The sequence below is a fragment of the Protopterus annectens genome, chromosome 3.part0, assembly GCF_019279795.1.
Source record: "Protopterus annectens isolate FY-2018-M chromosome 3.part0, PAN1.0, whole genome shotgun sequence".
Lineage (NCBI taxonomy): Eukaryota > Metazoa > Chordata > Ceratodontiformes > Protopteridae > Protopterus > Protopterus annectens.
In genome coordinates, this window is record NC_056731.1 from 1646907151 (window position 1) to 1646919427 (window position 12277).

Here is a 12277-nt window from a genome sequence, read left to right on the forward strand (position 1 = left end):
TGTACTAACAATGGTTTCACTGTTTAATTTGCATGAATATGATAAATTTTCTCTTAATGTGATTGCATGATTAACACCTTTGCTCCAAAGCAAATGTCAGAAAAGAAACTGTATAGCAAAATACTGTCATTTCTCAAAATAAGTTTGACATCCACATACTCACTGCACAATTATGTGGTGTTCTTGTAATACTTAAGGAGTAATAGTGTCGATAATTTTAACCTTCATTTTTCCAGGTGAAAACATACTAGTGTTTCACTGATAAAATGTAACATTGATGGGCATTCTGTTGAGAATAATTATGCTGTTGTAACTTGGTAAGTTGCAGTAGTATGAGCTATGTGTAGTGATCCAGAGTCGCAGGACTAAATTAACTAAAAGAAACCAATGTCTTTTTTTTCCATTTTGTAATGGTTTTGAAATGTACACAGAATGTGATTTTTGAGCATCAACCAGACATAAGTAAAAATGGCAATGACTGTCTGTAATATGTACCTGTTCTTTCCTCACATTTCCTCTACTGCCCTTTCTTTTGTGTCTGGCTCTCACAGGGGACATGGATTACTGGTTGGAACATGCATCTTGGCAGGGCAGTGAGGCATCCCCAGTGTCTTTGGTGAGACGGGTGGAGCCTTACCATTTAGTATCCTTTATCATTTTGCTCTTACTTTATTTTATTTACACCTCTGCATGTTTTCTTTTTGTTTTCTGTTTTTATCCCACTCCTATAGGGGACAGTCAAAGGGGAAAAAGAAAAACTAGAGAGCAGGCAGTGTTGTCGGACTCTAACACCTTGTCTGAGAGGCACAAGAAAATTGTGCGGTTTGGTGGCCACTCTGTGGAAGAGGACTTGGAATGGTCAGAACCCCAGATTAAAGACTCTGGTGTAGATACGTGTAGTAGTACGACTCTTAACGAGGAACATAGCCATAGTGAGAAGGTACTGAGAATGTGGAACCTGCATTTTTTAACTTGCTCATTTGGTCTTCATTTGCTCTCTGTCACTCACTTCACTCACTGTAAAACAAAAAGAAGCAAAACAAATGGCTAAACAAAATTTTAAGTCAGGGTGTACTCTAGTGACAGCTCCACATCACTCAAGGTGAAGAAAAGAAAAACAAAACAACAAAATCAGAAACCTAAGCTTGCTTAATTGTTTATTGTCTGGTGGAAAATACATCAAAAGAAATCGTGAGGCACAAACCAAATGTTTAGTTTTATGGCTGCATGGTAGTCTTTTTTTCCTTAAGTATTTGAAGTGTTATTTCTGTCGTTCTGAGTACTAATATTTTCAGGACTTATTCAGATTGGCTTTCTAGATTGTTTGCTTACGTATGCTGATAAAAGACTACAATGTATAAAGAGATAAAAATGCAGTTTAAGGTAGATTTTAATTTGTATGCATAGGAGGTTATGTTTTTCTTTTTTCCCTTCCACTGTCATGTTTGCATTTTTTTTTCTTTTGTGCCATAGTGTTATTATGCAGTACTGTGTAGTGCCACATGCTTGCTGATTGCTTTGGTGTTTTCATGTGCTCTTTAAATAACAATGATTTGTGACTAGTCTTGTTGGAAATGGGTTTACAAAGAGCTCAAACCCTTGTCTGCTTATGGTGCATGAATATATGCATGAAAGTTTGTGTGTTTGTTACATGTTACTATGATTACACAAACCAAAAAAAATGTTAGGACTGCTTATGACGAATTGTACAATTCACAGATGAAACAGATGTACAGTTAATTATGTTCTGAGCTTTTGACACAAAAAAACTATGTGAAATGACATTTTTGTATTGACATGAAGCTGCTATAGTAGCAAAGTTATTTCAGAGAGAATAAATCGAAAAAGTTTATAAAATTTCAGACCAATAAAATGCTCACTGTGCAGTGTGATGACAGAAGTAAGCAGAGAATATGAAGTTTGTTCCTAAGAAGTCACACTGTGATTTGAGTTGAGTAGCTTCTGAGGTTGATCGTTTTTGAAGTAGCAGCAGTGCATCACTGTGTGTGTGCCTTTTATTTAATTTGGTCAGTTACATGATCTGTGTTTTATAACAAATTTATCTTTTATCTACCATGTTCCTTTTCTTTTTCCTTCTTCCTGTCTGCTCCATCACCTAATTGAATGCTGTTTCATCAAAACATTGAAATAAGTAATTTTGGATGTTACTGTGCCCTCCCCCCCAACACACACACACACACACACACACACACACACACACACACACACACACACACACACACACACACACACACAGTTCTCCCCCATGTTGTAGATATATTAACTGGATTGGTGTTTCATCATAGTAAAAATTATTATGAAAGTAAAATGCAGGGCTTGGCAACTTACATTACTGTATTTAAGACCTGTAAATTAATTGAATCCTACTGTGTAATTTTTTTGCAGTTTGTAATCATTAGGGTACATACGTTTTTATCAAAATGTTAAGGATTGTTCCTGTTTGCAAAACTTATAGTACTTATTTTGTAAGGAAACTTCATCTTTGAGGAGGATCATTGCGAATCATAATATCATAATATTTTGGTTATATCCCACCTAGCTGTATCTTTGTCCTTCTAACAGTTTCATCAGCAATACTGTTTGCATGCATCTATGGATGTATGTATGATTTAGTTATCTTCATTTGTTGACAAGAGAATTTGAATTGGGTATAGAACCCCTTTTCATTAGAGGCCCAGAGTGAAAGCTCCATTGGTACAATATAATATAATGTAATGTAATATAATATAACGTGATATGTGCATAAAATACAGGCTTACATTTGCACTACTAAAATAAAATAATAAAATATAAGGCCACATGTCACACAGAACATCTGTATTAATATTAAAACTTCACCTGCTTCAGTGGCATAGAGGAATAAAGCCCTGATTACAACGCAGGTGACTGTCGTTTGATTAGTGGCTTGGACGTTTGAAGGAGATTGCAGGTAGGATGGGGCATTCCTATCTTTTGGGGTGGGAATACATGCAGGTGTTTCTCTACTGGAGGCTAGTGATGGCTGGGCTTAGGGAGGTTATTGTCAAGCTGGGGGGGACAGACTGGACTGTGCACACCCCGTAGGGGCTTGGAGGGCAGTGCACGCCATAATTTCTTAGACCGAGCCAGTTGTAGCATATAACTGTGCACATGAGATGGGTCTGTAGGCCAAGCAAAACTCCCCACACCCTGAGATAATAGTAATGCTCCTGACACTTGGCCTAAGCCTCAATTGAGTGAAGGTGGATAGGCTTACTGGGTGAGGAGGAGAGCCAGAGAGAATACTCTGTATTGGGAAGAAAAAAGAAAGAAAATAAAAACATTAAGCATTTTTGTCCCTCAGGAGACATTATCAGACTGGTGACCTAGTAAAACCAACATACATTTATACATAAAAAAATCAACGTTGTCAAGTTTATGTCCAATAAAAGTAATTTATGCCTTAATTACCATTTTTGTAACTTTTAAATTATCATTAATATCTGGGAATACTGCTGCATTAAACAGCATATGCCAGTGGTATTCCCTGGAATTCAATTCATTTTCCAAGTCAAGTACTGTCCAATTGGTGTCAACACTTTCTAATACATAAAATTAAAGTTTTTAAAATTCAAACAGCTACCTGAATTTTTAAACACATTTTTGACATTATTATTGTCTATAGCATAGTTATGTCCATACACTTGTCTAATAAGAGGTGTTTTTGTTTGCCCTATATAAAAAGTCTTACAAGACATGATTGATGCAACATAAATTAAATTAACTGACTTATAATTAAAATATCCAGGAAATTAAATCTTTGTATGTTAGAGAAAAAATGATGGTGCATTAGTCATAAATCTGCACCTCTTGCATGTGTTAAATGCAAAAGTGCCTGTCACCATTCCTCTAAATCAATTATGCAACTTTTTGACTCCACAGTGTCCTTAAAATTAAATTTTGTTTTATTAACAAAATGTGGAGCATTACCCAACATCTCACAAACTTGTGGATTAACACCCAAGATGTTGCAGTGTTTTGAAATAGTCATTCCACTGTCTAAACTATACATCAGTACACAGTTTAGTTTGTCATAATTAGTGGAACAACTGTTTATTTCTCTGTAGTGGTAAGAGTCAACTTTCCAGTGCTCCGCATAAAACTGGGGCATATATATATATATATATATATATCTAGAGCTGATGTTGTCATTTTTATTCGTTCCTCAACAAACTGATTTGGATCTGACCTGGCCAATTTTTCCAGCTCGTGGAACACTGAAACTCTCGAGATCCTCCCCTACCTAAAATGCACTAGTCATCTTACATCCTCAGATCTCAATTGCCACCTTCACATACAGACGTAGTCACTAGAAATTCTCCGGTAATAGTGTTCGAGTGAATTTTTCTATTAACCTATCTACTTATTTGTTTAAAAAACTTATAACTGCACATCCTCCCTTGTCCTTTACACTGTAGTAATGTAATTTTCCAATACCATTTTTGGTAATCTTTCTTTTTTGTACTTCTCAGTACACCTTTTATTTAATTATCATCATTGCTAATACTTCCTTTTCCCCTTTCTCTCCCTTTCTTAAAAAAAAAAAAAACTTTGCTGTTTGTTCTTTCAGATTGTATTATGGCTGAAAAACCTTCTAGTTTAAAAAAAATCTACAGCCTTTGGCCATAAAATTCCACTTTCTCATGCACACACTAAATGGGTATGTTGTTTAGGCCCAGATTCAGCTTGTGATATACGTAAAGCTTTCAATCCTAGGGCTTTAATTGATCGTAATAATAAATTGATCTTGAGAGGGTTACTTCCTTCTAAACATTCTGAAGCAGCATCTGGTGCTCAAGGCCCTAAAAAAGCTGAGAACAAAAAGAGGCAAAAAACTGTTCCCTGGATCATACAAGCTACTTAACTGCAGTCTCAGAACTGCCTCACAAGGTTTCAAAACCTTTCCATCCGACCCCTTTGGATCCAAAGTCAAAATTGGTTAAATCACCACAAATCAGATCTTCTCTGCTGTTGGATCTGGTGTCCTCCCATCTCCCTTTCTGGACAGGTCTCCCAAGCATCACCATTCTAGAGCTTCGTCTGTAGCATCTTTGTCTCTTTCCTCCAGAAGCCTGACCAAAGCCTATGCAAACAGGATGATGAGAAAATTCGTCTTGATGAAAATTCAAATGGGGGTTCCCCCGGCTCCTACCCATCAGTTATGGAGATTTTTGTGAGTACTACCCCACTTATATTTTCTCCTTGTCTGATTTGACCTTACCTTTGGTTTTGGATCAGTTGAATCCGAGGATCCCAGAGTCATCTGCATCGAATCCGAAGATCATGGCTTCTTCTACTCCGGTAGTGCCTCTTGAGTGGACTAGCTCCGAACATGTCAGAGCCAGATGACTCTTGGAGGCATAGCTTTGGTGCCAAATCCAGGGTGCTGGAGTTGACTCTGAGGTTGTTAGAGCCATCTGTTCCCTTCGGAGCCTCGGCGTTGGACAGCTCTGCTCCAACTCCTTCCTCAAGTGGTTTGCCTTTGGCCAGTGGGAGCCGACAGCCTGGAAGCATGTCTTCTCAGAGCCATTGGTTTCTTTCTGTCCAAGGTATTCGGCTTTCGAGGTAGTAGAGAGAGCTTTCTTTGCTCCTAGGTAAAGGGCATTTCCAACATCCTCAGTTCCTACTTCCCAGTCCCAGTTGTCTTTGTGTCTTGAGCCTCAGCTTCATGCTCCACAGGGACACCCAGCCCAGAAAAGTCACCGGGATACCCAGCATGGTATATTGATATCTTCTGATACTTCTCCGGAACATCCCACTGAAGAAGTCCATAGGAAGAGAAAGTGCAAGTGGAGACACATAGACTCCCCTCAAGAGTCTTTCACAGAAGATACTGATTCTGATAAGGGGGAAGGGTCCCCAAGATCACCACATGATGATGTCTTCTTTGGAGACATTCTAGAAATTCTCAAGCAAAGAGTTGGGTGGTCTACTGACAACCCTTCCCAAGAGGAATCAGTATTCCTGGAGCCTTTTTGAGCTGGCCCGTCTACCTCCTGGGTGACTCCTCCCACCAATGAGCTCATATATCTGATCTCTTGACGAACATGGAAGGAATCTGATTTCATTGAGCTGATCCCCAAGAGACCAGACAGGATCCTGGCACCACTTAAGGACAGGGAATTCTGGAGCAAGGGAGTATCAGTTGATGGCATGGTTATAGCAGCGGCCACAAAAAAGAAACTTACAGAGTAAAGTTCCTCTGTTCATTCCCCTAACACAGAGTCTAGGGCACTGGACAGATTTTGAAAGTGTGTATATGCTTCAGCGACTTTTGCACTTTGGTCACGGAATTATTTGGCACACTTCACTAGACTGGAGAGGGATTTGATTGAAGAACTAACCAAATCCCTCTCTGGGACCATTACTTCCAAGGCAGAGAGCTTGATTGCCTCACAGTTGCCTACCCTACAATCTATTTCAAACTCGTCCATGAAACTCATCTCCCATACAGAGGAAGGTACCTCAAGGGTGGTGGGTTCAACCATTTCCACTAGGAGGCATGCCTGGATGCACCTGTTTATTTTCTCTGAGCCTTTCAAGTCTTCCTTCATCAATGCTCTCTGACAGACATTTTTTATTTGGCCCCAAAGTTAGATACTCTGTCCAGGTGTGAGCATGAAGGTAAAACCTTGTCTTCTGAGGGCATACATTATTTGACTCCTCAAAGGACCTTTTCTAGGAATCAACAAGGCAGTCAAAAAATGTGGTTCAGAAAATCCAGGGTCTCTTACAAGATCCATGTGAAGATAGTTCCCCCAGGGGCAGAGGAGGGAACTCTTAACAGAAGATGCTGCCCATGTCGCAGAGGAGGACCACTAAACCAAGTATCTAGCGACACCTTCTCTGACAGATGCTACCAGCATTCCTGACGGGAGTCCTGATTGTCCCCCTCTGGAAACAGTTGGGGGTCATTTATTCCTGCACCAGAGAGCTTGGCTAGTGATTGTAAAAGATTCATGGGTGCAGAGGATTATTTCCAAAAGTTGTTTAATACCCATTTCCCTACCACCTCACTTAACAGTAAACAAAATCCCTAATATTCCACCCAGTCATAGAGAAGCAGCAGCAATAGAAATAAACTGCCTGCTAGAAAAGAGTAATCCAAGAAGTCCCTCCAACCAAAGAGTGTCTGGAACTTAATCAAGATTCATTTTAGTGCCAAAGAAAATGGGAACTGCAGACCAATTTTGGATCTCTGTATTCTGAATAAATCAGTCCAGTACATCAAGTTCCAGATGGTCACGGTCCAGAAAATTCTGCCCGTTCAGCACAAGGACGATTGGATGTGCTTGATAGATTTTCAGGATGCATACTGTCCTGTCAAAATTAACAGGCACTCCAGGAGATAACCATGCTTCCATTTGTGATCCAGTCATTATCAATTCAGAGTTCTCTGCCCTTTGGACTCACCACAGTCCCCAGAGTGTTCAACAAATGTATGGCAGTGGTTTCAGCTCACTTGAGACTACAAGGACTCTGAGTTTTTCCATATTTGGACGACTAGCTCATAACCACTCAGACCAGGCATCATCTGATCAAAGGACGAGATTATGTACTCCAGTTATGCTTGCACCTAGGAATTACCATAAATGACAAGAAATCTCAACTCAAATCAACTCGAACATTGGAGTTAATCAGAGCCCTGTTCAATATGGTCTTCATAATAACCTCTCTCCCTCTGTCAAGGATTCAAACTATTTGATTCCAGGTCAAAAAGATCATTCAGATTTCTGGTACATCAACAAACAAGGAGGTACCTAATCTTACCCCCTGTGTCGAGAAGCTATGAGAGTTTGGCAAGGGCAATCTCATCCAGTCAATTTCTGATACTAACACACATTCCAGAGAAATCCAACATGATAGACAAGTTAAGCAGGCCCATTCTAATGCCTCATGAGTGGTCATTCAACATGAAAGTTGCTGAAAAGATTTTCCATCGATGGGGCCAACCTTGCTGTGATCTCTTTGCATCTCCCCTCAACAACAAATGCAGCAGGTTCTTTACCCTGATCCCCCCACTAGGGGAATCTCTAAGGTATGCTCTTCTCCACAGTTGCCCCCCCCCCCGAGTCTACTCTGTGCCTATCCCCCGTACCTCAAGTTTCTTCAGGAAGCATCACAATTGAAGAGCAGAGTTATCCTCATTGCACCTTATTGACCGTCAGATTTGGTTTCCTTTTCTTTGGCCTCATCTACTTCACCCACTATGGATTCTGGATCCAAGTTCAGGCATTGTCTCAGCCGACAGACATGATGCATCCAGACATTCTAGGCCTAAAATTGACCGCATGGTTTTTCCACTTCTTTTGATAGCTAGACACCCCAGGCTCTCCTCCCCATCTGACACATTTTTTTATCCTCCCACAAAGCTTCCACTAGAAAACTTTACAGAAATAAATGGAAAAGATTTAATGTGAAGTTGTTCAATCTCGCCATTCATTCTTCATTGATGGGTTCGGAGCCAATCCTCGGCTCGGACACAGCCGACTAGCAAGCGCAAAGTTCTCCAGTAGCTCGAGACCCAACCCCTTATCCCACAATGCACTGCTGGAATTACCTTAGATCTAGTTTGCCGCAGCATGGATCTCTTGGTTTCTAGCGTTGCTCGTGACTATTATTGGGAGTTTTCACTTTCAGCAAGTTTTCTATTTCAATTTTATATCTTTTACTACTATAACTATATAATATTATCTAGTTAGCAGTTGTTTTCTGCTTTTCTCCCCTTTTCCAGTAAAATCCTTTGATTATCTTCAGCCTTTTGGCCTTGGGCCCTTTCTTACAGTTGTTAGAGTTACCCTTTTGGGTTTTTTGATATTAGATTTTTTTAATCCTATTTATCATTATATAGCAAAATAGTTTTGTTACTAGTTGCCTTTTTGGGCTGTGTGTACTGTGTGTAGTTAGTTAGAATTCCTCTCTAACTTTAACTATCTTATAGTTAAATATTCTGTTTCTTTTTTTGTATTTTGTGAATAGTAGTTAGTACTATGTCTGAAGAGAAGGAAAAACATCCAAAGTCTGGGTTTAAATAATGCCCAGACTGCGGACAGATGTCTGTTACGGATGCCCATGTGCAGTTTGTTTACTGTTTGGGTGAGGTGCACCTGCAGGAGTCATGCAGTATCTGCCACTCCTTTTCTACTAGAGTGCTTGCAGAAAGGAAGAGGAAGTTAATTGATAGGGGTATTATCAAACACCATTTCTCAGTGGCATTGTGTGACCAGGATGAGGCCAGCAAATCGTCCAAATCTTCCTCAGAATCCAGGACAAAGAAAGGAAAAAAGTGAGAAAGTGTTGTGACTTCGGCTCCACTGACTTCGGAGCTGACAGTCTGTTCTTTTCGCAACCGGGACACTGCTCTGTAACCGGTTGCCGAAAAACCTCCCTCTCTACTGCTCCAATCGACTCCATCTGTTCACTCATCCAGGTCTTCTGTCAGCCTGTCCGATCTGGATATGGACCGGCTGGTTCAGAAACTCAAAAAGGCACCAGGCCTAGCTAAATATCTGTCGGCTCAGACCCAACCGTCGGAGCCAAAGGCCATTACTCCTGAATTGTCTGCTCCTCGTCCGAGCCATAGCGGACCTTCGGAGCCAGAGGAGGCCGACCTGATGATTGTGGATCCCTTGGAGCCGACACCTGCTCCAGTGTCATTGGCTCCATCTACTCAGATGTTCTCTGCATTGACTGGGGACTCTAGGAGCCGACACTCTCCGGTCGGGTCCGGGGAGGATAGTCGCACCGACTTGTTGGTGCCAACTCTTCCTCTTGGGGCTTTGGCTCGGGTGAGCTCGGCTCCTACCTCAGGCTGGGAGCCCACAGCTTTAGTGCGGGAGGGGATCGCGGCTCCTTCAGATCAGTCGACTCCTTCTCATCGGAGCTGTGGTGCATTCGAAGCCATGAGGCGAGTGTTGTCTCCTAAGACTTCCTCATCTCAAGGTCTGGCCTCTTCCTCCCCTAAAGTGCCTGTGTCAGTTTCTGTTTCCTCTGGTCATCCCAGGTATAGAGACGCAGAGCCTCAGGTAGCCCCACAGGGTGCCCCCTGCTCTTCTGAGACCTCTCCAGAAGTTCCCCCTGAAGAAGTCCCCAGGAAGAGATTATGTAAGAGGTGGCATTTGGACTCCCCACAGGAGTCTCTCACATCAGACACCAACTTGGATGAATCAGAAGGGTTCCCTAGATTCCCCTTTGAGGACATCTCCTTTTGCGGAGATTCTTGAAATTCTTAGGCAGAGGGGGTGATTGGCAGTCCAAGAGTCCTACTGAGGACGAGTCAGTATTCCTGAAGGCGTTTGGGTCTCAACCTTCCACCTCTTGGGTGTCTCCGCCCTATGATGAGTTTATGGATCTGGTCTCTTGTATGGCATGGGAGTCACCAGAATCTATGGAACCTGTTCATAGGAGGCCTAATAAGTTTATTTCTCCCCCCGTAGATGAGTCCTTTTTGACCAAGGGAGTCCCTATTGATGCCATGGTGGTGGCAGCAGCCACCAAAAAGGAAATGTCTGAGACTTCCTCATCTATCCATCCTCCTAACAGAGAATCTAGGATTATGGATAGATATGGGAAACGCATGTTTAGTTCAGCAACTTTCTCACTCAGATCACTGAAGTACTTGACCCATTTTACCAGACTACAGAGTGATCTCCTTAAGGAGTTGGGAGATACACTCATAGCTACAGCACCCTGAAGAGTATCAGACAAAGTTACCACCTAGCTCGCTACCCTTAATTCGATAGTCAACTCGTCCATGCATCTCGTATCTTACGCAGCTGATGGTTTGAGTAGAACTGCAGGTACAGGAATTGCTCTTCATAGGCATGCCTCGATGCGACTCTGTTCCTTCATGGAACCCTTCAAGTCTTCCTTTACAAATGCCCCGTGAACAAGAGGGAAACACTCTGTCTGCCGTCGGAGTCTGTTTTTCCACCCCCACTCGACCCTTTCCTAAAGGTCAGAGGGGAGGAAAGATGTGGTTCCGGAAAGCCCAAGGAGTCTTACAAGACACACGTGGAGAGCCCCCCTCCAGAGGCAGAGGAGGGGGTTACAATGGAAGATGCCGCCCTCGCGGCAGTGGGGGTCCGCAACACCAAGGTGACAGAGATTACTTCTCTGGTCAGTCCTACCAGCGCTCCTGAAGGGAGGCCCGGCTATCCCACTCTGGAGGTAGTCTGGGGTTGCTTGTCATTGTACCCAGAAGCCTGGCTAGATATAACAAATGACATTTGGGTACAAAATATCATTTCCAGAGGGTATTTCATACCGTTCTCCACCCAGCCTCTTCCCGTCAAAAAAATCCCGGTCGTTCCACCCAGACACAGGGGGCAAGCAACAATAGAGGTATGCCGATTGCTAGAAAAAAAGAGTCATCCAGCCAGTCCTGGCAGACTAAACAGGATTCAGAACTTACTCAAGATTCTTTTTGGTTCCAAAGAAAACAGGGGGACCATTTTGGATCTCAGCAGACTCAACCAATTTGTGTGGAAAGAGAAGTTCTGAATGGTCATGCTACAGTCCATACTTCCCTTTTTAGGGAAGGACAATTGGATGTGCTTGATCGATCTCAAGGATGTGTACTACCACATAAAGATGGCCAGACCATCCAGGGATCACCTGTGTTTCCGTCTGGGAGCCAATCGTTATCAATTCCGAGCTCTGCCCTTTGGTCTCACTACAGCCCCCAGAGTGTTCACCAAGTGCATGGCAGTAGTCACGGCTCACCTGAGGGGTCTAGGATTCCAGGTGTTTCCATATTTGGATGATTGGCTCCTTACCTCCACCACCAGCAATCAACTTCTTCAAGTGAGAGAGGCTACTCTGACACTCTGCGATCGGCTAGGCATTACAGTCAACTTCGAAAAGTCTGCCTTGTTGGCATCGCAGCATATTGTTTTTATAGGGACAGAATTAGACACGTCAACTACCACTCTTCGTCTTCCACCAGAAAGGATTTGTATTCTTCACCAAAACATCACGCCCTTGGTATAAAAGAATAGAGCCCCAGCTGCAGAGGTATTGAAAGTACTAGGATTGATGGCAGCAGCAATCTTGGCAATCCTGTTAGCAAGGATGCATATGAGAATCCTTCAATGGCTTCTATTCACGCAATGGTCTTACCAAGAACTTCTAATGAGTCACACGATCCTGATAAAGAATTCCTGCAAGAAGGATCCTCAGTGGTGGTTGACGTCTCTTCATGTCACACTAGGACGTCCTTTCATGCTACCCCCTCCAG

At 42.2% G+C, this 12277-nt stretch overlaps 1 protein-coding gene across 3 annotated transcripts in view; it reads left to right on the forward strand.

The window, feature by feature from the left end:
* Window positions 1-12277, forward strand: part of RIMS2 (regulating synaptic membrane exocytosis 2) — a 6281053-nt gene that overhangs the window by 1337073 nt on the left and 4931703 nt on the right. For all 3 annotated transcript variants that reach the window (XM_044065683.1, XM_044065685.1, XM_044065684.1), the window contains exon 3: window positions 552-616. In XM_044065683.1, coding sequence (XP_043921618.1) covers window positions 552-616 — 65 coding nt within the window. The remainder of the gene's footprint in view (window positions 1-551; window positions 617-12277) is intronic.